The sequence below is a fragment of the Caloenas nicobarica genome, chromosome 2, assembly GCF_036013445.1.
Source record: "Caloenas nicobarica isolate bCalNic1 chromosome 2, bCalNic1.hap1, whole genome shotgun sequence".
Taxonomy (NCBI): domain Eukaryota; kingdom Metazoa; phylum Chordata; class Aves; order Columbiformes; family Columbidae; genus Caloenas; species Caloenas nicobarica.
Genome location: NC_088246.1, coordinates 86,436,864 through 86,464,010, shown reverse-complemented (window position 1 = coordinate 86,464,010; position 27,147 = coordinate 86,436,864). Strand labels below are relative to the sequence as shown.

General features: G+C 40.1%; 1 protein-coding gene across 1 annotated transcript in view; it reads right to left on the bottom strand.

The window, feature by feature from the left end:
* The window catches only part of MARCHF11 (membrane associated ring-CH-type finger 11), a 30,498-nt gene extending 15,299 nt beyond the window's left edge, over positions 1-15,199 (bottom strand). The window contains exons 1-2 of the mRNA XM_065629782.1: positions 14,894-15,199; positions 13,597-13,752 (exon numbers count right to left, since the gene is read on the bottom strand). Coding sequence (XP_065485854.1) covers positions 13,597-13,752; positions 14,894-15,199 — 462 coding nt within the window. The remainder of the gene's footprint in view (positions 1-13,596; positions 13,753-14,893) is intronic.
* Positions 15,200-27,147: the final 11,948 nt, after the last annotated feature.

The window sequence follows — 27,147 nt, the reverse complement described above, 5'->3', positions numbered from 1 at the left end:
CCACCTCTAATGATACTATTTTAATAACAGATTTGTTTGGTATTCAGGATATTCAATAGTAGACCTCTTTGAAGGTAATTTATTGGAACACTTCCAATTCCCATACAATAGAGAGATGTTCACTGAACCAAATAGAAAGCAAAGGAGATTGATTCCTCTATTCACATCACCTCCTGAGTATGGAGACGATTTTAACATGGTACAAAGCATCAGGACCTATTTCTGACACTGGCCTATTTCAGTGGGTTCTGCACACTGAAAAAGAGGCTATGGAAATGTCTTTCCTGGAAAGGAACCATACAAATTATGTGAAGGTATGTCAAGTAATGCCATATGATTGGAATTTTAGAATTCGAAGTTCCCAGTTTACTGAAAGACGACTCTTCTAAAGCATTTAAATATGGTAAAAGGGGTAGAAAATGCTAGGTTATTAGTGTGTTTTTCCAATCCAGGCACAACACAAAATGATGGTTAGATGACAGAGCCAAGGAATGTAAATGTATAAACAAATTCAATTGGATAAGAACAGTTAAGGAGTTGTAAAGCCACAATTAATCAGCATTTTGTTTAAAGTACACAGTACTTACTGCTTTCTACTATCTGCTTCTAGGCAGCCTGTGAATCCAAAGACACGAAATCAATTAGTGCATCACCATCTGTTGCAACTGGATTTCTCTGCATTCTGCAGCAACTTTATTCACAGCTGAGAATTAGGGACTTCACAATAGTTTTGGCACAAAACCACTCTGTCCCCTTGGTTAGGCACAAAGAAGCACCTTCACTGTCCAGTATTCTTTCTGTTGCTATATGGCAATTACGTGTTTCAGCAGTGAAGGGTACACCCTCACCAGAAAATAATGGAGTACAAATACTGGCCTGTGGCCTTTCTGGCCCTGAACAAAAACTAATTCACAGAATGGGATTGGAATTTTCATGTGAAAACATGGAAGACACACAACATGAGGAAAAAGACAATCCTGATTTCATGTGCTTCTTTGTAAGATATAAAACAAAGAAAACTTCAGATTTTGAGGGCAAGAAGACTAAAGAAACATATCCTGAGTTCAGAGGTAAGGCTGTTGTCTAATCTCTAAGCAAGATTACATGTATCTTGGGTGACAGTTAAAAGGCAGGATAAGTGTACCAAGGTATTATCTACTAGCATGTAATCATGAAGAAGACAATCCTGGGTTCTGGCTTGTACAAAATTTGACAGACTCTACTCTAAAAGTCAATTAGAATGTAATTTATTAGATTAGCAAATCAATTACATTGAATCTGCAATCAATCAAATTAGCAATAAATCTTCACTTGAAGATAATTTAATCATAATTATAAAATTCTAGACTGTGCAAATGAATATGGTAAATAACACACTGCTTGCAAATCTGACCTAATGGAAGAATTAACTTATTTATTTATTATAATTTTTTTATATATTACATATTATGTATAGTAATTAAAACTTGATATAAAAATATGCACAATGCATTTATAATTATAGGTACAAATTTATGTGTACAATGATTGTTAATAATAATTATTTTAATTATTAAGTTTTCGATTACAAATCTAATGAGCAGCAAAATTTAAAGTCAATTGCCTTAGGTTTTTTCAGGTACTGCTACATAATCACAACTACAAACTACTAGGTACTGTTGTTTGAATCAGTAATCACATTTTTTCTAATAGTTTGGGGTAGCCATGGTTTTGGTCACCCAGTTACTTATAAGACTCCGTTTTTGAGGTCTGAAAATGTATAAGATGTAGTGCTTAGTTACAGAGAGTAGCAATTTAGATACTAAGTGTCATCAAATAAGATAGCTCTATCTGTAAAAAAAAAGTTGCCTTTATAGTATACGCTACACCAGAAACTCTATATATCTCTCTAACCAGATCATGAATATGTCTGAAATTCCTTGGAGCAATTACATTAAATTGCATAATATAACTGATGCCTTTGAACACTAAAAATATCCAGTTTTCTGACTTGTTATTTTGTGCATCAGCATTCATAGTACTGCAAGAAGCAATGGTTATAATATCAAAAACTGTAATATCCATTCATACCATTGGGTTTGAAAGTCTCTAAACTATAAATTGATCTTAGCTTAATGGTGCTTATATGACTTATACATAACCCATGTGCCATCTCTTGCAGTACAAATACGGATATAAAAATAAAAATATTCTCAGTTTTCCTCAAATATAAGCACCTAAGAGAATGAAAGGTAAGTACATGCTGTCCATATGGAAAATGCTCTTATCAAAGAACCACTTACTTTTCTGTAAATTGTCACTTTTCAAGTTTATGTCTGTAAACACAGTCACATTTTGTTGTCTCTAGATAATAGTCCCCTCTTTACATTCACTAGTTAGGTATGACAGAGGTATTGGTTTCTTTTCAGAAGAGCAGCCCTCAGATTGCTCTGTCCTACAGTCAGCACTATTTCTGGATTCCTTAATGATATTAACAATAACATGTGAGCTCTGATGAAACTAGTTTAGGGCATTCTTGGAAAAACACCCTAGTGGTCCCATAGGATATGTCCTGAAACAACTTGTTACCCACTTGGAAATATTTTTCACATAGACTGCTGCTCTTTTTGACCCCTCTGGAATGGATAGGAACAGGCAAGTTGATCTTCAAATGGCCCTGTTTCTGCCATTTTTAGTAAGACAAAAAATTCTTGATATCCAAAGTTTGTGAGCAACTCAATCTTACAAGGAGGATGCCTAATGAAGTAAGCAGGGAAGGTTTCTCCACCTCAGGTGGAACTAGTTGCCTAGAGAAGCTGTGATTGCCTCATCCCTGGAAGTGTTCCAGGCCAGGGTGAACGGGGCTCTGAGCAACCTGTTCTAGCGGGAGGTGTCCCTGCCCATGGCAGGGAGGTTGGAACTAGATGATATTTAAGCCCCCTATCAACCCAAACCATTCTACAATTCTATGATTCCCCTAAAGTGAATGGAATTAGTCATGATTACCAGAATAAAAAAAAAAAGGACAGTGTAATTCCTGCTGAAGCAGGTATCTATTATCCCAAGAATGTTCCTGACTTCTGTAAAAATATTGGAAAATGAGTAGTCAGCATAGTTACTGAGGGGAGTAGAGAAAGTCACAAATTTAATGTCATAACCAAAGGTCACATTCTTAGGGATTCATATGTCAGAGGTAACAATGGTTCAGTACTTAAATAACTTTAATCAGTAAAGTTATGGAAAGATGAAAAAGAAGGAGAGAGTGACATCGCAACAAAGACATGACTTCTTATTCACACTCCAGATATGCTAATGCAGGGTCAGAGGAAATAGCACTGTGGAAATGCTAGGCAATTTTAAAGTAAACAGACTTGAAGCCTGTACCCCTGAAGCCAAACAAGGAAGAAAGGAACCTTCTGGAGGTTATCACAAGGACCTGGTGCATGAAAGCTGTACAATGAAAACAAAGATTCACTTGTGTCATGTGATAAACACCAAGACATCTGAGGGTAGCTTTGAACTACTGAAACTGCTTTCTCTTCTGAAAGAGTCTAGTCTAGAAGACTGAAGTCCTTAGATCTCATAGGCCCTAATTGCTGTGGCTAGGTTCATAACAATTATATCGGTGACATGTACAAAAGAATGACGGAAAGGCCCAAAGGAAAGATAAGCTTCTAAAATCCCCACAGCCATAAACTCTTCCAAGTGAATGTACAGTAGATTTTCCACAAATTTCTAAACAGAATTAAGTACGTAGTAACCATATCAACTCTCAGTGGAAAAGTTCCGAACTAGACACACTTCCCTAGAATAAACAATTTCACTTATTTTCTAGGTCTTTTACCCAAGGCTACAGAAAGGAAAAAACAGGCTGCAGGAGAGGATTTTGAAATCTGCAAGACGCACTTGATGGTCTCTCTCCTTATACCAAGTAGTGGATGATACAAAGATCTTTCCCTTAAGTTCAAAAAATATCAGAAGGCATCGGTAATTAATCAAAGTACTATTAGGTGCAAGCATCCAGAAAACAATTAGATGATATGCAATACTCTGTAGACGCTGCCTGAAGAGGAAGTGACTCTCTTTATTAAGTCTCAGGAGGATTTTAAGTCATGATTGTAGATTTAAATATGAGCAAAGTGTCCTTTTTGGAAGGTGACATTGAGTGACTGGAGCTTCTGGTGATTCTTGCAGCCACTAAAGAAGGAGGTTATGTGGAGGACAGTGTTGCAAGTGCAGGAAAAGGTTGCAAGTGTAAGATTCCTATATTCTATTTGTGTTATTCTGATGTGAGCCAGCAAGCTCACATCAGCTGTTACACCAATTCCTTCAAGTAAAATATGTCATATTGCTTTCCTTCTATGAAACAGCAGCCCTGAAACTGAGATGCAGAATTTAGTCATCCAAGGAGGAACACAATGTGCTGGAATTAACCACAAGTTATAGTAGATTGTAAATTGCAGATTGTTCAGACAACAGCAATGAGAGATACATAAAATATTCCATTAAGTACATTCTCCGTCTGTTCTGGCCCAGGGAGCAGAGGGATCTTCCTTAGCATGATAGAAGAGAGGGAATACTGAAGTTTACTCTCATCTTCTCCAGATAGTTTCCTGGATGCCAGTTTTATGGAATTTGCCTTTTTCAAGATCCTTGTAGTGCTTGGAATAATCCTCTTCCAGTGTTAGCTGGGTGGCTAAATACACATGAAGCTAGCAAGTATTTAATCTTGATAGTAAGGTTCATGACATTCTGAAACTACTAAGGAAGCATTTTTTTTAAATTATTGTTGTTGTTTTGGCATAAAAGACCAGGAAAAAAAAAAAAAAGAGCCTTAGCCTTCATCCGATTATATAGTTTTTGTTGGTATCAATACAGTGTATTCCTATACTGGGAATATTCTTGTCACAGATAAGGCAAAGTTTAATACTGGTGTGGAGAGAAGACACTGCCAGAAAAAATATGCAAAAAGCAGAGCACGGGAGGGGGGCGGGGGAAGGGAAAACGAAATAGCATGTGGCTAAAACTGGAATACTTATTCACCATCGGCTTCACTGAAGTGTAAACATACAAACATGAATCCACATAGGGGACAAAAATTCAAAAAAAATGTACGTGCTGAAAAGCTGTCTCCCCAGTTTAAGAATTTAAGAAAGAAGTAAGTTAGCAGGACTGGCAGTCGTCTGGATGAACCACTGAAGATTTCAGTGCAAGCTGACCAACATTCAAAACCAAGAAACTTTAAAAAAAAATTCAAAATTAATTTAATAAACAAATAATTCAGGAGGTTCTGACAGTATTTGGTACCCAAGGCAGGCTACTTAGATTGCCAAATAAGCATAAGCTAAGAAATAATAGACAAGAGGTATAAAAGCAGTACACTATCATTTATTAACAAGTTTTCATATCAAGAAATAAAAGAAGCATGCTTAAACAACCAGTACTTAAGTTTCAGTGTTTTTCACTAATCTCTTTTGACAATAATTAAAGACTTGAATAGTCAGGATTTTGGACATAACACAAAAAGACAAAAATTTGTATTTGTAAAACTCACTGATCTTTCAACACTATATAAATTAAATCAATTTTAGGCTACAAGATCAGGCTATTGGAAAATATCCAACTAAACAGACAAAAAAATGGCAAAGAACAGTAAAGGTTCCCAAATGCAGGTCCCACACCATATCTTAAGCCTTGCATTGTTTACTTAGCCTAAGTATTTAAAACAGTAGTAACTACATATATGTAGCAACCTTGATTCCCATTCACACTGCCTGTAACTTTTGGATGTGTTTTTCTAATGGGATTTGTTGTAAACATATAATTTATACTCATAATTCCAGTAATAACTTTTATCCAACATATTTCCTCTGAAAAATAACCTGGCACCATGTCTTACGCTAGTCATTCGCCCCATGAAAATCTTAGGCTCAAAGGAATCTACTTTTTTTCTCTGAAGTAGTTAACCTACTATTTAATACACCAAGATAATGATACTCTTTAAATCTATTTCTATATATCTTACCACTAGATCAGGATGACACTGTAATTAAAACTTACTTTCCAAGTACAGTTCACGGTTCACATTGCGCATTGCACTGTTGGGTCACACCACTCAAGCAATCAAACTGCCCTGAGCACAACTTGCACATTTCACAAAATAAAACGAGAAAACAGACACTTTTTAAATAAGCTACAGGAAATAAAACAGTAACATATGAAGCGCACACACCTATGTACCTTTAATGCTATTCTTTTTTTTTAAACATGCTGTTCTTTTTATTTTGTGTAGTTACTTGATTACCTTAGAATACACTTTAGAAGTCCAACCGAACTGCCTAAGTGAACACATGAGAACTAGTTTAAAATCACTAATCATGTGTTAGTACAAAATTGTTCTCTATGCTATCATCACCATTTCTTTGCCTAATCTATCTTAAATAGACAGATGTGAGCACCAGAGTGGCTTGTCTAGCTCCCTGCATGCTGTAGCTGATGCTCTGACAAGAATAACAGATTCCCTGAGTTCTATCAGTTGAGATGCCAACTTGGACCAAATGTTCCATCTAGCAAAGTGTGAGCACACAGAGAATCAGGAAAGCAGACCTCAGGTGTCTGCTGGTGACACTCCGACCATTGTAGAAAAATCCCAAATATTACCTACACCTTCTAGATCTCTGCTTCAATCATCATTGATTCCAACCAGCAAGAAAGCATAATTTTTGCCATACAACATTAAAATCCTGACTAGCCTAGGAATATCCAAGTTTCTGGACTGAATCACAGGCTTCAACGTTTGGTCTCCAATTTTTGGCAGTTCTGACCCACAACTACCCCCACTTCCTCACTCTCAGTTCTTTCATGGGACACTCTAAAACAAAATCAATGTCCTTCCTCTCTTTCAAGCTTCCATTTTCTGTGAACTTAACTCCTTTCTACTTGATCCTCCTAATCACAGTTCTTGACTCTGTAATCTGCCGTGTTCCTTCCTGATGGCTCCAGTTCCCATGCTGATGACCACTCTGACCTCTTATAGTATATGAATATAATCTCTTCTCACTGGACTTAAAAATATGGTTTAGTGTTTGTAGTCAACAAAATGGCCATTCATGGCTTTAATTAGCTTTTCACTTAGGTCTATATATAGGCTTTTGTTGTTAGTTCTTCTTTATCCCTACACAGCTACCACTGTGACATCACCGTGATAGAATCAGTTCATTTGTTCAGCCGTTATTCTTCGTTACGTCATGACTTCCACATCATTGGTACTGATGATTCTTCCATCCCCTGTTGCCTCTTACCCATCATTAATTACCAATTCTCTCCACCCTTCTAAAGTTCTACAGTTCTACAGCTTTGTTCCTCCTTCCCACTGTTATGTCCATCTTGCTCTCCTTCAGCTCTGTATAACAGACACATAACTTGCACCTAGGATGCTAGTAGTGCACCAGTGGCCTGCTCACTTGCTCCATGACAAATTTGTTCTCTCATAGAAATGGCTAACTGAATGTATTTCTCAAGCTTAACTGACTTTTGTCTCCACACCTTTTTGCTGCCTTTATTTTCCTTATCTTTTCCTTTTATCTGAGTCATGCATTAATTACAAGAAAACAAAGAAAACATATACAACATAAAATTCGCTATCCCTCTAGCATTTTCTCTCTGATACTTCTATTTTTGCACTTCTGTCCTCTCCATCAGTGGCAAAATTTTTACTGTCCTCTCTTCTTCTACAATGTCTCTACTTTGCACCAGTAACATCATTGCATCCTTCCTCCTGTTCCACTCACTTACCCCAGTTCCCTTTTTCAGTCTCTCATTTATCTTCAGATCTTTCTGAAAAAGTACACAAGGAAATAGACTTTGCCTTTCTCACCACAGAAAAAACCCACAACTTCGACACCACCAGCCTCTTCAACAGCCCTGCTATCCTTTTGTTTCTAAACTCATTACACAGGCTATGTAAAACTGATCATAATCACCAGCATCTGCCTAGTGCGTGTCACTGAAATGACTCAGAGTACATAAAATCAAAAGGTCTTTCTAGTCCACCAATTCCTCCCTAGAAGCAGTCAAACATAGATGCTTAGAAAGAGTGTGAGAAGTACAACTACTGTATCTTTGCTGATGGCTGACAGTTCTACTTTTCTACTTCAGGCTTCTCTCTCTTGTCAAGAATAAAATATTCAACTGTTTCTACCACCTTTTGTACAGATCTTACCACACATTTCAGCTCATTGAAATCTCTAGGATTTTCATATCCCAGCCTTCCTCAAGCAGTACAGATTCATCCTCCAATTCATGAATTTGTTCTGTAACCCAGGAATTCTCTTACATTTAAATATGTATTTGGATCTTCCTTTTCACAATATTTCTAAAACCTGTGGGTGCTTTCTATGTAACATACGTAAGACTCTTCATATATAAAAATTTAATTTCTCATTATCACTTTCATCTTACTTCTCAATTACTGTATCACAGCTTTTAAGCTCATAAAAAATGCGGTTTTCTCAATGATCACAAGACTGCTTCAAATATGACTTTTTTTTTAGTCCACTACTTTGACCACGTTACTGCCCTTCTTTCTCCACTATATTGGTTCCTCTTTTCCCCATCACATCAAAGACTTGATTTTTAAAGTCCTTCCAGGCTTTTATTGACATATTAATTACCTTTTAATGACTACTCAGACATTGAATCTCATCTCTGCTCAGTTCATGATACCTATCTCAGTCCAGTATTTTATTTTCTAACAGTCCTTCCATACTGCCTTTGCATTCGCAGGTGCCTGCAAAGCTTCATTATTTTCTTTTTAAGAAGCATCTTAAAACTCATCCCATTTGAGATGCCAAATACTCCATGATAATTAAAAACAGTTAGTGTACAGAAACCGCCGGTTTTGTATATCCCCATAGACTTGTCCCTTATCTCTTGTTCAAACTTTTTTTAAGCTGTCCAAGAAGACTGGGACAATCCTTTTTGTTGTTCGTGTGCACTGGCACAGTGAATAGCACCATGTATCCTCCTGGATCTTCATTACAGGCAATATAACAGCAGCTTGTAATGTAGATTGTTGTTAGTACACAGTATAGTTTAAAAAGCACAACCAGAGATTTGAGCCTTCTCTCTTTCCCCTTCCTAGTTATACCTACAGCAAGTAAATGCTTTCATCCAGATGAGCATAGTCATTAGCAATAACTTTTACTAAACATTTTCTCAATTTTTCTCTGGACACTGGACTCTATTTGAAGCATCTGAAGAATGTTACTTTTCCACTTTTTAATTTAACATGCACATACATACATGCAGTCTGCTACAAAGTCTTGCTCATGCTTATCTAATTGATGCTAGTAAATGCGCGAGGACTACTCACATTAACAAGACGTGAAAAATCAAAGCTAATTCGCAAAAACTGTTTGATGTAGTAAGTTTTATGCTGAGTATCTCAAATGTTAATAATCAAAATTTAGGCAACTGAAAACCACTGAACTCATGAGGTACATTCCACCTCCAGTAACTACATACTTGCTTAAAAAATACTAAGTACAACCTCAGTTTTTGCATCTATATTAAGAAATCAGACCCAAAAATTAAGAATTTGCTTTTTTAAATACCTGTTTGTTTTGTGATTTTCCTGATGTCAGAAAAGGTGTTGAATTGCCTTGCTTTTAAATTAGCCCACTAGCCTACTCTATCACTTTTGGAATAGGTCCAGTTCACCTAAAGTACCAGAATATAACAGTTTAATGAACAGAAACACAGTATATTAAACATCTAACATAATATTATTTTATGACAGACCACAGTAACAGTCTATAAAAGGCTATTCTCTAAATACATGTATTGCTTGTTTCTATAGAAATGATGGTTTTTTAGCACCAAAGTATATTTTCTCAACCTTTGCAAGCTATATTCCACTTTTAAACATGATTTCTGAATCTTACAAAAGAATCGACATTCTTTAATGTATATTCATGTTTAACTGCAAGTCTAGTGAACTAATTTGCTAACAGCTTAGTAATTAAATAGCACAAAAAATAACTGTTTGTATTTCCTTTAGGAAGGAAATATGTACAAATTATAAAGCTTAGCAAACTAATATGAAAAATATTCCTGCTTGCACTTCTTTCCTCTTTATTCACCTAAAATGAAATTTTAAGTGGGTTTAGTTTCCCAGTCAGACATTTAAAGTTTCTTCCTCCTTTTTAAGTTGTTTCAAAAACCTTTCAAAACTCCCTGCCCAAACCAATATTTGTTCCATCGCCCCGCATTATCGTTTGAGTTTTTTCTAGTTATTAATATAACCTTGCCTATTATTTGATCACATTCTACTCTTTCATAAGGAGCAAATCCAGCAACATGAACATGTGCTTTCATTAATGGACTAGTGTGAGGTTAAATATGTCTTCCTGATATGATCCTGAGAAGGATACCGAAAAAAACCTCCAAATTTGCATTTCTCTGTGTAGCAACATATCATAGAATTATAGAATTGTTGAATCATTTTGGTTGGAAGAGACCCTCAAGATCATCAAGTCCAACCATTAGCCCAACAGTGGCACTAAACCATGTCCCTAAGACCCTCATCTATGCATTTTTAAACACCTCCAGGGGTGGTGACTCCACCACTTCCCTGGGCAGCCTGTTCCAATGCCTGACAACCCTTTCTGTGAAGAAATTTTTCCTAATATCCAATCTGAACCTCCCCTGGAGCAACTTGAAGCCATTTCCTCTCATCCTATTGCTCAAACATCATCAATTTGCTTGTGTGTTCATCTTCCACGGTTAGTGCATTGGTTAATTTGTTATTTTTTATGTCTTAAGAGCTATTCCTGTTTTAAAAGTCTATGTGTTTCCAGAATTGGGCTCTTAGAAGTGAATTAAGTAGTAGTTGCTGAAATATACAAAGTGACACTGGAAAAATTTCTATTGGAATAGTCACTTACCATAGTAAATTTTGTTCCTTGAATGTACTGCCTCCAAAGAGGCCCCCCTTTGGGATTACTTTCCCTGCCATGAAGCAACAGAAACCATAGAAAATGTTAGATATTAAATGGAATATTCACATCTATTCCAGTGTTCTGGACGAAAACATAGAAAAATCTCCTACTTCTTAATTCCCTGACCATTGTGACATTCCATAAATACATGAGGTAAAAGTAAACCTGAGGAGCTGGTGTAAATCTGCATAGACAATTCACTTGAGAAAAAGTTCTTCTGGTAAACAGTATCCTTTTTCTCTTATGACTCTGACCACACAGATCTAAAAAGCGAAAGATCAGTAGAGACAATTCTGAGAACATGGATTGAGGCAGACTACTAGTTGTAGAGACAGTGAACTACTCCCATCCAAATACTTTATTTCATGTAATGCAAGAACTCTTGCTTGGGAATGTTTAAGTACATTAGCTACCTCAATAAATTCTTCTATATTGAAACAGTCCAGCCCTGGACTTTTTCCCAAACCTGTCTGAAAAATTACCTTTAAAAGGCTTTTGTGTAGTCCAGAAAATGATTCAGAACCTATCCAAAAGCTTAAATCAAGACAACTGTTAAAAATGGCCAGTACTACTATAGTCAAGAATATGGAACTGGAGGAAGGGCATTTTAAGAGTGATCACCCTTATAAAAATACACAGACAACTGTAGCTTTGGGAGTTCCTTTTAGATTCTGTAACTGCAAGAGGAAGATTCAATGCAGAAGAATAAGAAAGGTACTACTGCATCCCTCCAAAGAAATGTGTGGTCTTTTGGGTGTCAGGAGCATGACCCTAGTAATGTATGTCTAACTTATTATTTGAGTATACAACTCAACGAAATGTTTTTCTATGCTACTTTGTCAACAATAAAAAAAGGACAGACTTAAATAATTTACAGAAAAAATGAAAGACAGAGTTGAGAATAAACCAAGTATATTTTAAGCTATCAAAGGAGAAACATGAATCTAGTTCCCCCTCCCTCCAAAAAATGTACCATAACTCATGAAGAGAATGGCGTTTAACTTCTTAACTTTCTTTCTGCTTCACTAGTAGCTTCGCCAAATGTTGTCTACTGTGTCATCTACTGACACTTTCTTCTTTTCTTCTGTTTTCCACAGAAATTGACTATTTGTTCTTCAAACTGGGGCTTGATTCTGTTGTCGACAGAAATGTCTAATGACATTTCAGATGTCCTTCCATGTTCCACTTGGCTTCCGGCTGTAGTTCCAAAGTCTCTCATAATTTCTGTTACATCTGCTAACCTGTGCAGATATTTTGGCTACCTTGGGACATCTCAAATAGTACTAGATGTCTCTTTGCTGGCAACTGTGTCATGTCCTTGCTGTCAGACAACTATTTTCAAATACTATAACTGCAAACAGTTGATAATGATATAACCTTTGCTAGGAAAAGGATCAGATTGCCGTGGATATACAGGATATAAAGATTTTTAAAAGGTTAAAAAAAGCCAAAAGGATCAAACAGAATCCCATTCCAAACCACCAGGTAAAGTCTGTGCAGAAACAGAATCTACCACCTTCATTTTCTGGAGTGTTTTTACAAAGCCATGACTTTTTTACATCATAAAGGTTGTATCCAGGAAAGCTTATAAAAAAGTCTCATTTGTGGATTCATAAAGAAAAAAAACTTGAAGTCACAACTGGCTCTGAAAGTACTTGCACCTAATCTGAACAGCTGTAAGCAAATACTCCAGATATCCTCCATCCAAGGAATGCTTATCATGCTCACACAACTGCCATTACCATCCAAGCGTGTCTTTTCTGCAAAACTCCAATCAAACTCAGGCAGAGAAAAATGACCTGAGTGCTCTGGCCTTTGAGAGCTCCATCATCTCTGAGCTCATAAGATCAAAACTAAAAAAAGATACAATTATCTTACTAAATGAGTTCCTCTGATGTATGAAATAACATTTCTAGGATGGAATTTTAAGTCTCTAAAGAGTTCTGATATGCAAAGTGGTATTAAGGCTTCCCTAATAGATCTGCTAAAGCTTTGAGTGTCCCCTCCCATCTCCCTGAACATGCTACCACTATAATATTCTAACTCCCAGCTGCATGTTGTGATGCTGATAAAAGGGAGCTGTGAAAAATATTACTGCACATTTCAGCTTCAGTTATGGGTGGACAAGACAAGTGTTGTGCTACTCTGGATTGTGCCACAACTTAAAAGTCACCTCCTTTTACTTTTTTACAGTAGGTGAATACACAGGCAACATAAGCTTTCTTTGCCTCTCTCTGCTGGACCCGAAGCTTGAAGAATGAATGAAATCAACCTTTGACTGAGTCTTTGACAAACTATAAAGACATGTTTAAAGTTTAGAAAGTGAATCAGGGAGATAAAAGTTCTGACATGTCTCAGTATTACTTATCTAATTACAGAATTTAACAATTTCTGAAAACCATCTCTATGGCAAGCCAAAAGATAGAGAAATGTAACAGAATCAAATGACTACATGTTTTAGTATGTAACTGCTCTTAAAAACTAATTTCAAGTGGGTGCAAGTGCTAACTGGTAAAGCATATAAACTCTTCCACCATATTTTCCAAAACTCTTGACATAAACATAAGTACCATTTTGTTTTCAAAATGGAAAGAATTTTTTTTAACAAACAAATTACCTGGCAAGGCTTCTTCATTTTAATTGCTATAACATTGTATCTGTAACAGCAGAGCTCACAGGTCCATGACCCTCTTTCACTTATCCACTTTAACAGGCAAAGCTGATGCGTGTACCGTACTGACCCATCACAGCGGCAAGGATTTAACAATTCACCCTGAAAAGGCAGCACAGAAACATTAATTTTAAAGGTATCTTTTATGTACATGTATACTCAATACCAAAATATTTACAGGTTTGTAACAATGAAGTGGTCTCAATTTCAATACATGAAAAAGCATGTATTTTTGGTTATAAAAATTCTCAAAAAATAAACTGTCTTTAAAACATCTAAGTGCTTCTAATGAGTCAAAGACAGATAACTGTAACCGTCCATGCATGTGTATGTACATATGCGAAATAAGTGAATGATTACTATGTATCAAACAACAATAGCATTAGCCATTACAAATACCTCAAATGGTACCAAAAGTGGTTGGATGCATTTCTCCAACACTCATTTGCCGTCATCACTAGGAAAGAAATGGGTGACGTTGCAGAGCACAGTGCTCTTGGAGCAGGGCTCTGCACTGTCCAGCTAGCCAGCTGTCAGGCAGGACTTCAAATAATGTGACCAAACACTTCCTCCAGTAGTTCACATGTTTCTATATTATATAAATCAGCCATTCTCTTCTTTCCTTTAGAAGACTTTTTTTAGCTAAAATACAAGACAAGCTATACAATGCTACTTATGGATCCATTACTGATATTGTGCCCAGCAATGTAGTGGCAGAGAAGATCCTTGGAGGTCTTCTCAACATTACCTGTAAGCTAACACTCTCATTTTAAAGTCTAATAGAAACCTGAGAAATTCGTACTGTTCAAAGTCCCTAAGGGAAGAGCCAGCGAGCCTGATGGCACGAAGACCTACGGCATGCAAGCCAGCCATGGCAAACCTCCGAATTTTCCTAAAGCTCTGCACCGAGTCAGAATTGCCCCAAGCGTTTCTCACAACCACCGCGTACCGCAGCTGAGGATCGCTGCACCCACGTCGCCGCCGATACAGAGAAAGGCTGTTCCTATGTGCGAGGGGCCGCGGGGCCTCCCCCGGCAGCGGGCAGCGGCACTCGGGCCGCTTTCCCTCCCCGGGGCCGGCGGCCGGGGGAGCGGCGGCGGGAGCCGGTCCGGCGGCGGAGAGCTCTGTCCCTGGTGCTGATCGCTCCCCGCCGCCGGCCCGCCCGGGCGCGGGGTGCGTGTGTGAGGGGTCGCTCGGTCGGCGCTGAGTGCGGGGAGCTGCCCGCCCGCTCCGCTCTCCTCACCTGCTCGGGGCCCTGGAAGCAGATCTTGCAGATGGGGCCGGCCCCGCCGGGGTGGCTGCCGCTGCCGCTCTCGCTGCTGCACACCGAGCGGGTCTCGGGTTTGTCGCCGCCGGCGGCCCCCGCCTCGGCACGGCCGCTCTCCGAGCCGCCCCTCCGGCCCTCGCCGGAGCTGGGGCCGCCGCTCTCTCCCTCCTCCGGGGTGTCCCCGCTCTCCTCCCCCGCTCCGGCCGGCAGCTCCAGAGGGGCGGCGGGGTCTCGCTGCTGCTCCGCGGGAGGGAGAACGACGCTCCCCCCGGCGCAGCTCATGCCCGCGCCGGCCCGGGGCACCCCCTCACCCGGGGCGGGGACGGCCCAGAGGGGCGGACGGCGGCGGGGAAAGAGAGCGGCGAGGGCGCCCTTCTCGCTGCCAGCGGCCGGGAAGGTGACCCGGCGTGGGCGCCTCCCTCCCTCCCTCCGCCGCGCTCCGCCAGCCGGGTCCGGAGCCGCCCCGGCGGCGTGTGCGTGTGAGTGAGCGTGTGTGGGCGAGGGCGTGTGCGGCTGCCCGTGTGTGCGCGCCCGGCGGGGCGGAGCGGGGGCAGGTCCGGCTCTGCCCGGGTCGGGTCCAGCCGCCAACCGCCGCCCCCGAACGCCCGGCACTGCGCGAGGGAAGGACCGTTACCCGGCGCGAGCCGCGGCAGAGGCGGAGGCGGGGGCCGCGCGAGGCCGGCACCGCAACCGCCGCGGGCCCGCAGCCGCCCGGGCGCCTCCCCCGCCCCGCCGCGTTCAGCCCCGCTCCGGGGAAACCGCCACCCGCGCCCGCACGCCGGCGCCTGCCCGGCCCGGAGAAAATCCTTCCCCGCCCCCGGACGCCAGAGCCGCACCTGCCCTCCCGCCCGCTGCCCGGCGTCCCTCCCCTCAGCACCGCCTCCCCACACACCCCGAAGGCTGGGGCCCCGGGCCCGCCGCCGCGGCCACCGCCGCCCCCGGCGGGACGGCTCGGCCCTTCCCTGCGCGGCCACCACGGCGGGCTGTTTTCCTCTCCTTGCCCCTGCACAAACCCGCTCACAGGGCTCCTCGGCCCTGGCGCCCCAGTGCCGGACCGTTTAAAAAGAGACATTTACAGATCTTTTTACTTCATCGGGCTTTTTGTTGCAAAACATTGCACTTGTGAAAGCTGAATAGAACCAATGTTCAACAGTTGTTCTTCAAGTGTGAAACAGTAGTCCTCCTAGTCTCTTGCGGCTTTGGTTTGGTTTGGGTTTTGGTTTTTTGTTTTTTACTTTTTAAAAAATTCATTACATCACCTCATTTTCAAAATTAAATCTGCTAAAAGCATCATGATCAAAGATGTTCTAAATAAAACCCAAAAAAAACCAAACAAAAAAACCCCAACCCACGGTGGTTAGAAATTCTTTAAAGTTTGGCTGAGGCTGCTAGAGGAAAATATGTGTGAATTTCAACATCAAGTGTAACACCAGTGCACATTTCATCTCGTGAAAATGACAGCAACCTTCTGCGCAGGGAAAGAGAAAGAAAAAAAAATCCTCAAGAAACGATTGTGAAGCCATATGCTCTTCCATAGCCACATTTAGATTCCAAGTGTGATGAAATCACCCATCTTCTTCGTTGACTGCTTCATATGTAGTCTCAAGATCAGGGTGTACCTGGATGAGCTCAGCCGCTGCCTTCACCCAATGTGTGTTGACAGCAGTGACTTTCTTGGTGTGGACGTTTTCTTAGAAGACCAAAGAGGTACACAGAAACAAAACAGGACTCCTTGGCCTGTGATCACATGGCTCTCCAGAGAGGTTTGCTCAGTGTACACCAGCAACCTGCTCTGACCTTTCGGCCTGGCTGGAGCCCAGCTCAGGCAATATGATATCTGCAGAAAAGCAGCAGTCCCTTATTGCAGGAGAGTGACAACCAAACTGATTGGGGCAAGGTGCAGATAAAGCCCTTTTGGTCCTACAGCCTGCATCTATTACGGAGGCCATGCGATAGATACATTAAAGACAATGGACAACACTGCAGTTTACAGCATTGCTCTGAAAAAGGTGCATATTCAGAGCTTGTCTTCCTACAGTGGAAGAAGAGGTATGTATCATTATACCTTTTATCATCATCCACTAGTGCCCATTCTCATGAAAAATCTTTATTCTGACAGCTCTGCATTAGCTAAGCCAGCACTGGCCATTTAGCTTGGCGCTAGGACAAGATGTTCTTACTCTAAAATTACTTTTGTTACCAAGGTGGTTGTTAAGTAGGTAAGTAACATGGATTCATCCAGATTGGGTAATGCAAACCAAAAAATGTCACATTGATAGTGACATTTTGATGAACTACAGACACTGTGGAGTTAAGAAATTCTACATATATTTTTTCATAGCAAAGTAATACCTGAAAGGGTTGCCAGAGAGACTAAACAGAACTGGAGACAGAATTAATCAGACTAATTCTAAGGAAAGAAGGGGCAATTGCAGACAATGAAAAAACAGGAAATTTCAGAACAAACAGATGAGTCCAAAATACTGGGTAGAAGAGCACTAAAGCAGAACCAGAAGGAAAAGACAGTGGAACTGAAGTAGTGAAATGAGAAATGAATGCTAAAAAGTTACTCATCTGCATCAGAGGGACATAGCACGCCCCTGCCATTTGCTGTATGTGAGGTTTTATGCCGTTTTTGTTTCTCATCCTTTTGTTTGTCAGCAAAAATTCAATAAGTAACATGGTTTTTGGAAAGGATATAAAGAGAAGACAAAAATATCAACACAGAAATGTAATGACTTCTCAATGTCAAGAAAAGAAAGATGTGACTATAGAGAATAATAAAGTATGTTAAGAAAGTCAATCTTTTCTACTTAATCTTGCCCAAAATATTTATGTAACATGGCTCTTAAAAGGGAACACGTCTAATATGAATTAGAAGAATGTTTCTTTCACACATATGTCATTAATTTGGAGAGCTGATTGCAAGTGGGTATTTAATAAAGATGAGTTTTTTAACACATCACCTGCCTGCATGTCTACCAGCAGCTACTGGCACACTAGCTAAGATAAAACTGCAAATGCAATTGATCCCTGTGTTTTGGAGCACATCAGTGTTGTTCAGCATGCTGGAGATGGGAAGGAGATGCCAACAAAAGAGTAGAAGGGGTGGAGAACATTATATCACAAGGTCCCCAATAGAAGTAGCATTCAGCCTTCTGCTGAGCAAGAGAGGAGGACAGGAGCCAAAACTAAAGATCGAAACAGAAAGAAGAAAAAAATTAAAGCAGGAAAGGATATTCTGCTTCATAACAGCAGTAGTGTAGATGTAGAGAGAAACAAAAGAAGCTGAAAAGGGAAGGAATTAATTTATCATTAAGGCAGTGAACTGGACCTCATGGGCTTTATGTTCAAACACAGCTTTGCTTCGTACTTCTGGAGCAACCTTGAGCAAGTGACTTTGAGCGGGCTGAACACGGACATCTGGTTACCCAAAGAAGGCAGCCAGCCGTGCTCCCAGCTGGGCATCCAGCGGCCTCCCCAGGACTGTGGTTATCACATCTGCCATCTCTTTTGGCAACAGTGGGACATCCAAACTGGCACTGGACTCCCAAATGTAGGCACACCTCCCTTTGTCTGTCTCTGTCTTGTTCTCTACGTGAAACTGTAGCTATGTTTGCTTTCTCTGTTCTTATTCCTGCTTCTTCTATTAGAATTTATGGTATTTTACTGGCAGATTCAGGCCATATTTGTACAGTCTTGATCTTGGCTGAGGTGTCTAGGCATCATTACAAAACAAATAATAAGGAACAGTGATACAGATAAAAATAACACCAAGGTAATTAGACTACGCAACAGTGAAATGAATTGCATTTTCAGCAGGAAATGGAAAAGGCAGAAGAAGTACAACCCCTGAGGGAATGGAAGTTGTGTTTCCTCTGTGTTCTTCTCAGTTCTGCTCCAGGTATATTCTTTTTACCACTATGCCAGCTCAGAACTGTGTAATTCTTTCCTCCAAATAAACTAATGGAAACTTAAGCCCAAGTTTTTTACTTGAGGACTATCAGCTGTTGGTAGAACACCCAGGAAGAAAAGGGTATTTGAAGGAAGGGGAAATGTTTGAGGAATGGACAGAACAGGGTTTTTAAAAAACTATTAGTTATTAAGATAAACCACTGTAAGAAAAGTTTTATGTGCAGAAGATGTTGCACAGGAATAATGTACGCAGGTAACAAACTACTTGGGAGGATACTATAAGAATGGAAGCACTGTGTTACTGCACGTTTAGAAACCAACTCCTGCTCTTCTCTCAAAAGTTTCTGTAATGCACCAGCCTGTACCATAAATACAGTAACAGAACAGCTCAGTGATCTGTTAATTCTATTTTGCTGCTTCCTGTATCTCTGAGGAAAACAAGATACAGTTTTAAAATATTAATAAAGGAGTAAGGAGAGTAATTGCCAGTATATTACATTCAAACCAAAATACTAATGAGATGGTAGAAAGTGAAACCTACTTAAATAATAATACAGGAACTTTATTATCATATTTACTGAATAGCATGTATATGACTCTTTCAGAGTAAAACTGATGGAGATCACCTGTGAACAAAAATAAGGCATTTTGGCTGTAAGCAACTGCTTCAGTTTAATTTGAAATACACTTTACATGTTTAATGCAATATAAAATGTGCTTCTGAGTAATATCCTCATCTGTTAAATTTCCGTGTTCAGCTTTATCACACTGAAAGATCTGCGCAGATGGTTAATAGCCATGCTAGTGACTGTGTATTATTTGCCGGTTCACTGAACATGCCTGATTTTTGCTATGAGCACACACTCATCCTGCAGTCGAAGCTTTTACAGTTATGTCAACCAATTAAAAGCCCAGGCAGACAGAAACCTCTTGTCTAACGAAAATCTTTATTTTCACATTGCTCTCTTGCTTTCTTTGGAAATGCGTACCTGAGTTCCTATCCAACCAGCATTGCCCAACACTGCTAGATCTCTACATTGCAAAAGCATTGAGTCTTAGCAGCTATTGGCATTTGTCCATCAAACCTTTACAGGGATTTCCCGTTCACATTGGGGCCCTTACCTGGACGGTTGGCTCCCGGGGCTCAGGAGTGGCTCAGGGACAGGGCAGCTGAAGGCTGTCTCTTTCTCTTTCCCCTTCCCTTCCCTTCCCTTCCCTTCCCTTCCCTTCCCTTCCCAGGGAGCCACAGCCAGGGCTGACCCCTGCCCGTGGGAGCTGCATTTAAGCTGAGCCTATGCATTTGGCCCCTGCCTGAGCTACAGCTCCCGCCATGTCGCAGACCATGCCTGGTTACAGCCACACCAATCCAGGCCCACCCACGGGACCATGACCCATCCTGGCCTCATCCCTGACCCCAGGGAAGTGCCCAGTGCTGGGGCTGGGGCTGCCCCAGTGCCCCCAGCTGCCCTGCTCCTGGCTGCGGGGTAGGACAGGCCCTGGCTGCCAGGCCTGGGCATCACTCACCTGGGTAGCCCCCGGCACCCCTGGCACAGGAGGCCACGGTGCCCTGGCAGTTCACCGTAGTTCCTTTTCTTATATATTGTCCAAGAAATGGCGATTGGCATCCTTTTCCTTTTAAAGGTGACTTACAAAAACATCCATCCACTAGTTATTTTAATGTGCTTTCAGATGCTTACATGGATGATGATATAAACATTTCTTTTTTTTAAATTTTAATGTAATTTTTCATCTTGGAATATTACCATACGAGTCATAATTACAGTGTTTTACCTACTGAATTCCCATCTTGTTTGCCAGTATGCTGTTTTTCCTCAGAGCTGCTGATTTATTTTTAAAACATCTGAAACTACCTATGATTAATTTTTCTCCACCGTGAAATAATGCTTCCTGTGAAATATAGTCCCCCTTTTGATCTTTAACTGTTTGGAAGTATTTTTTTACAGGTACCAGTTGTTGAGGGGAGAAAAAAGGCTTAGCATGGCTTCCAGAATGAGGTAATCCTCGTTTGCAAATAAATTTAGTTCCTTAGTTTATTTTAGAAATAGGTCAGCTGTCATGGATTCTAGAGGGTGGCACCACTGAGTTCAGTTTATTGAAACAGAAATGACAGAATGTCAATTAGCTTTTCCATTACATGTTATATGAACGAAAACCACTGTGCAAGGCCAAAGTGAATTTATTTTAGTATCAGCTATACAGATGCCCTTTTATTTGTCTATGAAGAAAACAAAAAAGAACCTTTTAAAAAAAAGCTTTTTCCTTGGATTTCCTTGTTCATAAACATCAGAATGACTGTAATATGCAGTTCAGGCAACCTCAAACCTTGAAAAGCAGTGATAAGACATCAAGAATAATGTAACATCTCAAATCTTATGCACTAGCTTTTAGTCCATTCTGTACACCTCCAATGTATGTCTGACAACTTAAAAAGCTGCAAGCTCTCCGATGTTTCTAGCAAGGCAGTGAAATGTGATCTCTACTACTGAAACGCCTTCTAGGGGGTTCCACCATGATCTGGACCCCAGTGTGGTCAGCACTTCAGTACACACAAGACAAGAGAGAGAACTCCTCCTGAGTAGTTGCAGGCAAGAAGGAAACACAACACTGAGTTTGTGATGGTGGGAACTGGAGCTTGTCATACTTACATCATGGTGTCAAAACTCACATCAGATACCCATTAAAAGAGAATGAATATTTTTCTTTATAAGCCAAACCACAAAAGGCAACAAAATATGTATTTTGCTGAAATATTTTACTGCTATTTAAGTGATAAAAGGAAAAGGGCATGCATCCAGATTCAAAATGTTCACTCCTGGCTGAGGAAGCATTGGTTTGATTGTTTCTCACATCATAGACAGTTCTTGGTTGTTTTGTCTCCAAGGACTTAATTTCATTCCGGAAGCAAAAATATGGGTCCCTGTTATTTGGACTAAAGACCAGGTCTTCCACCCTTGGTGCACAAGCAGTCGTAAACATTTGTGTGTGGTCTAAGCCATAGAAGGTGTCATGACTATGATGTATCAGTGTAATTTACAGAATTACCCAACCTAGTAAGTATTTTCTGAGAAACCGTGTGGCAAAAACAAAACTGCCAGGTTAGCCCCTGGCTGGACTGAGAGTTTTGCAGCTCTACCAGTTATCAGTTACACAGCTGCTAAGAAAAGAGACCAACTCCTGCAGATGTGAAACTTTGCCTCCTAAGAGGTGCCAAAACATTAATGTCAGCTGATAGAAGAGCTGGAAACAGAATTTATAATCTCAAGTCTGAAGCCGGAATGTGCTTTTCTGTGAAATAATCTCTTGTTCTCTTTTTCTTGCTACCCACCCACCTTCTCAAAAAACAACAACAAAACCACGAACAAAAGAATCCACACCACTGTGTCATGAGATTGCTCCTGTGTATCAGGAGCCAAAATTCTGCTTCTTGTGATAAATTTGAAAGAAAATATATAATAGCCACAGTAGGCCACACTGGATTAGATTACGACGGTGTTACATCACTGAAGAGGGTCTTCTAGTTCTTACAAAATCCACTGTATTTTCCAGTTAAATAATCTTATTTCAGAAAGGCAGTTATATAAACCAGAATAAGTGACAACTTTTATGCTTCTTAAAGGGGAAACAGTAATTGCTCCATTCTCACTGATCCCACATTCCTGCCAGATGACTACCTTACCAAACCGAGATGTTAGCTAAATCTTCTATTTTTGCTTTTTTGTCTTCATTTTTTTTTTCTCTGAAGACACTTGCAGAAAATACATGCAGGGGTACATCATCCAGTGTAGGAAAGAAAAACGAAATGGCTGGTTTTGGTGGAAGCTCATGAGTGTTTAATCAAGGTGTGTGGCCTGAGATCTATAGTAAGGGAAATGCAGGATTTCCCATACATTGGTGATCAGCTCTAGAGTTGAGTGTTGAGCGGAGGTTTGTGCCCAGAAGTGAAGGATAGTTTTTAGGAAGGTTTCTTTATTTATAGCTTTGTAATACATTGCAAGCAAGGTAGGACATGGCAAGGACAGAAAAGGGAACCACGGACATACCTACAGCACAGTAACACCTGGAGCTGCTGTGTGGCAAGAGTCACCATCTTTCACTGAACTTTTTTCATGCATGTACTCCCAACACACCAAGTACACAAAGGGTAGAGCACAAATCTGTTGGTTGCCTGTTTTCTTCACTGCACACTTTTTGCTTTGCCTACAGGAAGGTATGCTAGGGATAAGTGTTCTCACTAGCAGATATAGCTTCATACTCAGAGTCTGCAAGGCTACTGAGGTTACCACAAGGATTAATTGTCCAAAATATGCTAAAGAGCTGCAGAACCAGTGGTTCATTAACTGTCTCTCTCTGGTGAACTGTGTGTTGTCCAGCCTGAACCTGAACACTGAACAGAATAAAATCCGCAGCGATGAAGGCATGTGTTAACCACATGTATGACCCTTTTGAGCCGCAGCTGCAGGAAAAGGATAGACTGCGGGTTAGTCCTGCAAACAGTTGGAACATTCTGACTGCTGAAACTGCAAAATGAAACATGCCTGAGTGATACTGGACATTGTGGAGACACTGGGACAGGAGTGGCTTCAGATCCAGTGGCAGACACTTCAGCAAAAATTTTAAGTGTGCTCATCTGAAATCTGTGTCCTCTGAACACAAGCTGTTATTGCATTCCTCCAAGACATTCATGTAGAGCTTGCAGACATGCCACAGGACCCATAAGAAACCTGTGCCCTTCTGGGACAACATCTGGTGGCCTGGAGATCACACAGGTTACCTAACAGCATTCAAAATGGCACCAAATATTGATACCTATATGCATGCAGCTAATTAAAACCTGAATCAGTTACCTCTAGAGAAACAGGAGTGGGGCAAAGTCAAACTGCACTTAAGTGCATCTCGGCATCTCACAATTTCTCTAGATTTCTTGTCAACTGAAGCATTACCACTCCCACTTCTACTTTGGCACAGTTTCTTTTCTCTCTGTCATTTGGGGTGGTGATGGTTGAGAAAGAGATACATGGGTAATGCTAAACTGGATGAATAGATCCTGGATACAACTTTAAAATGTTCCTAGATTAAGCCTATAGCTAATCATGAACGTACAATTAGTGATTTTGACAATTGTTCTCCTGGTAAAAAACACTTCTCTCTGGAACAATTGCTTCCAACAGCAAGCAATTACCTTCTTCTGTATGTTTGACTACTAATTTCTTACCAGAACAACAAAAAAAATCCAAGAATTTTCTCTTCCAGTCGTCATATTATAATTTCATTTCTACTGCCAAAGCGTGCCTGGCTTCTGCTTTGTATATTTGATGTGCAGCTGTGGTAGGAAGCCACAAATAGCAGCACAGCATCTCTGAGAGCTGTGCTGCCAAGGGTAAAAGGACCCTGCAGGGCAGCTCTTCTGAGGGGGCCATCCTAACTGCTTGGAAAGTAGCAAATCATGTTGTGATGAGAAAGGTGCGGAATTAACTAGGAAAGTGTTCTTTTTCCAACTTTTCCCATTGCAAGAAAGCAAGTGGCTTTTGGCCAACATACACAAAATAAATTGGTACCCTTTCTTGCTAGTTTGAAAGGCAGCCATAGCCTGCTCTAGCTGCGTTATATATGTATGGATGCATGACATAGTATGGAAGTATTACACCATATATTTCTGCTTAGTTTTTTACCTAGATGAGGGATACTTACAAATCAATCAATTTGTAGGATGCCTTAGGATTAACTAAAAGGCTTTTTTCATCATTTACAATAAGGATGGATATGTGGCATTTGTTTAACTGAAGAACCTTATACACTCACAAGAGGAAGGGAAGCATCCTTATGCTGTGCATGCTACAAACTAGTTGCTATCCCTTATTGAATTAGAATGCATGAATATGCATGGACGGCAGTGTCTGTCTTCAGGTGAAATAGGGCATCCTTTTTAAAGCTTACAGGACCGGCTGTGAGCTTTTCAAATTCCACATGTCCCAGAGCCTCCTGTATCTTTTCAGCCAAGTGTTTGAAGCACAGCACTACTTGAAAGATAAGCCTAGGTGTTTAATTAAAACCTGAAGAAAGATGTTTGAGTACGTTGCCTTAAATTTCAGCCCTGTATCTATTACCTTCTCATAGATACTTCTCCTGACAGCATCAGCTCTTTTGAAATTGGTCTGTTACTGTTTATTTGTAATAAGCATTCCCAGCTCTCTCTTGATAATATTGCAATGAATCATTCAGAGAGCAGAGTGAGTTGGACGATTTGGTCCAGAGCAAATTGTAATACCCAGTGATTTTTACCTTTTTATGTGTGGGTCATGTTCACCCGAATCACAGGGAAAATAAGTTTTTGCTTCTTTAATAAAAAACAGCCCCTTGGGAAGTACACCCAATTTGCAATGATTGTCAGTTGCAACAGCTGATACAGATAGGAGGAGCTACCAGCTCACCTTAATTACTGTAGATCCTGGTAATTAAGTTCACTAGACAATTAACCGATCTTTCTGCCTATTTATGGACCTTATCTTCTCATGCCCATATACATTCACTAGTAACTTAGATATCAAACAAAAAACACTGTGAGTTCTTTCTTATCCAATTGCACACCATCTTTGACTTTTTATCAAATTTGATATTGCATTCTGAATAAACATGAAACTGCAGCATAAAAACCCCTAAGGGATTCCAGGGCAAGTACGCGAACAGAAGCCTGCAGTAACTTCAAATATTCATAGGAACGTAGGTTTCAACAAGCCAGAAAAGATCAGGAGTTAAAATGCTGAAATGTCCTGCCTCTGGCAATGGTCTTTAATTATCTTTCAAAGAAAGTTTGTGTGGCGTATTTCCACACTGGGTCAAGCCTATCTGGGTAAAAATATATGTTCAAATGCTAGTCATATAGGTGATCTGCTTGTGCCCTAAAGCACTAGGTTTGCATTCCTAAGTCATTCTAATAGAAGTTTGCTCTTCTTATTGCTCTCTACCACATTCCTTTAATCTCATCTTTGATACTCAGGAGAAAAGTCAATCCAGAAAATGAGATTCCTTTAGCTAAGTGTTTCTGCATGGTTTCCTTCTATTTATTTATTTATTTTCCATTAATATACTAGCTTCATTATAGGACGAAAAAAATTCTAGCGACATAGAGTTTAATTACTGTTCTTTTTCTCAGGGCATCTTCATTGTAACTTGTATCGCTACTATTACTGTCTTAACCAATAACTCAAAGAGGTCATGTTCTAGGTTAATAGCCTGCAGTTGCAATGTAGAGAAATCTGCAGTACTAGACACTGCTATCTAAATAACTGAGACAGAGCTAATAGTGGTATCCAGTGATGGTGAGTATTTGCACACAGATGTTGACATTAATCTCAAGTGCCAATTCATTTCACTCTGCTTGAGTTGATTGTATTTGTACCTACACTGAAAAACAAATCAGGTCTGGAAACAGCATGTTGGTCAAATAATTATTTCAAGCTGAGGAATTCTTGAAGGTGCTCAGCTAGAGAGAAAGGTGTCCAAACCAGAGAAATACAGGTGTTCTCAGCCATCTCGACAGTCTTAATTTTAGATACTTTTACACTCGCTGTCAAAATAGACTTTGTGAAGATGTCTTCATCTGTCTATTCAAAGGAAAATAAATCACAACACCCAGTTTGACTTCAATAATACTTTCAAATTTTTAACAGAGGCACTGACAGTGTCCAAAATTATGCTATACTCAGAACTCAGAACAGCATAGTTACTCTGCATTTCTATTCCTGTCAAACCTAATAGCCAAATATCTGTATATATCTGCTCAGCTATCAGGAGAGGGCTTGCAGTGAGAACTTCATGGATTAAAAGAATTATCCTCCTACATCTAACATGCCTTTCTTGCTTAGTCAAAACAGTGCTCACAGTCCTTTGCTTGTGCCGTTATAATTTGTTATTGTACAAACAAATGGGGTCTTTGTTGTATAAACTGTACGGCATGGCCACACTAATAGAGGTGATAAAGCTACTAAATGTCTCTTGCATTTACATGTCATACATGAGAAATGGATGTAGGAAAGTGCAAGAAACTGAATGGAAATTTCAAATTAAAACTACTCCCATTAGAGTTACCCTTTAAGGTGTTTTGGTTTTTGATTTTTCTTTCTGTTTGGTTTTGTTTGTTTTTAGCTAGAAGAGTTATAGGATTTTTGGTTTGCATATTTTACTGTCTTCTGAGGAAGAACTGCCACCATTTATTTGTTTGTGTGGCAATTTTGCAACCCAGAATGCCAGCCATTCTACCTAGTGGTGCATCCAGAGAAACTATTACTGAGCTGAAA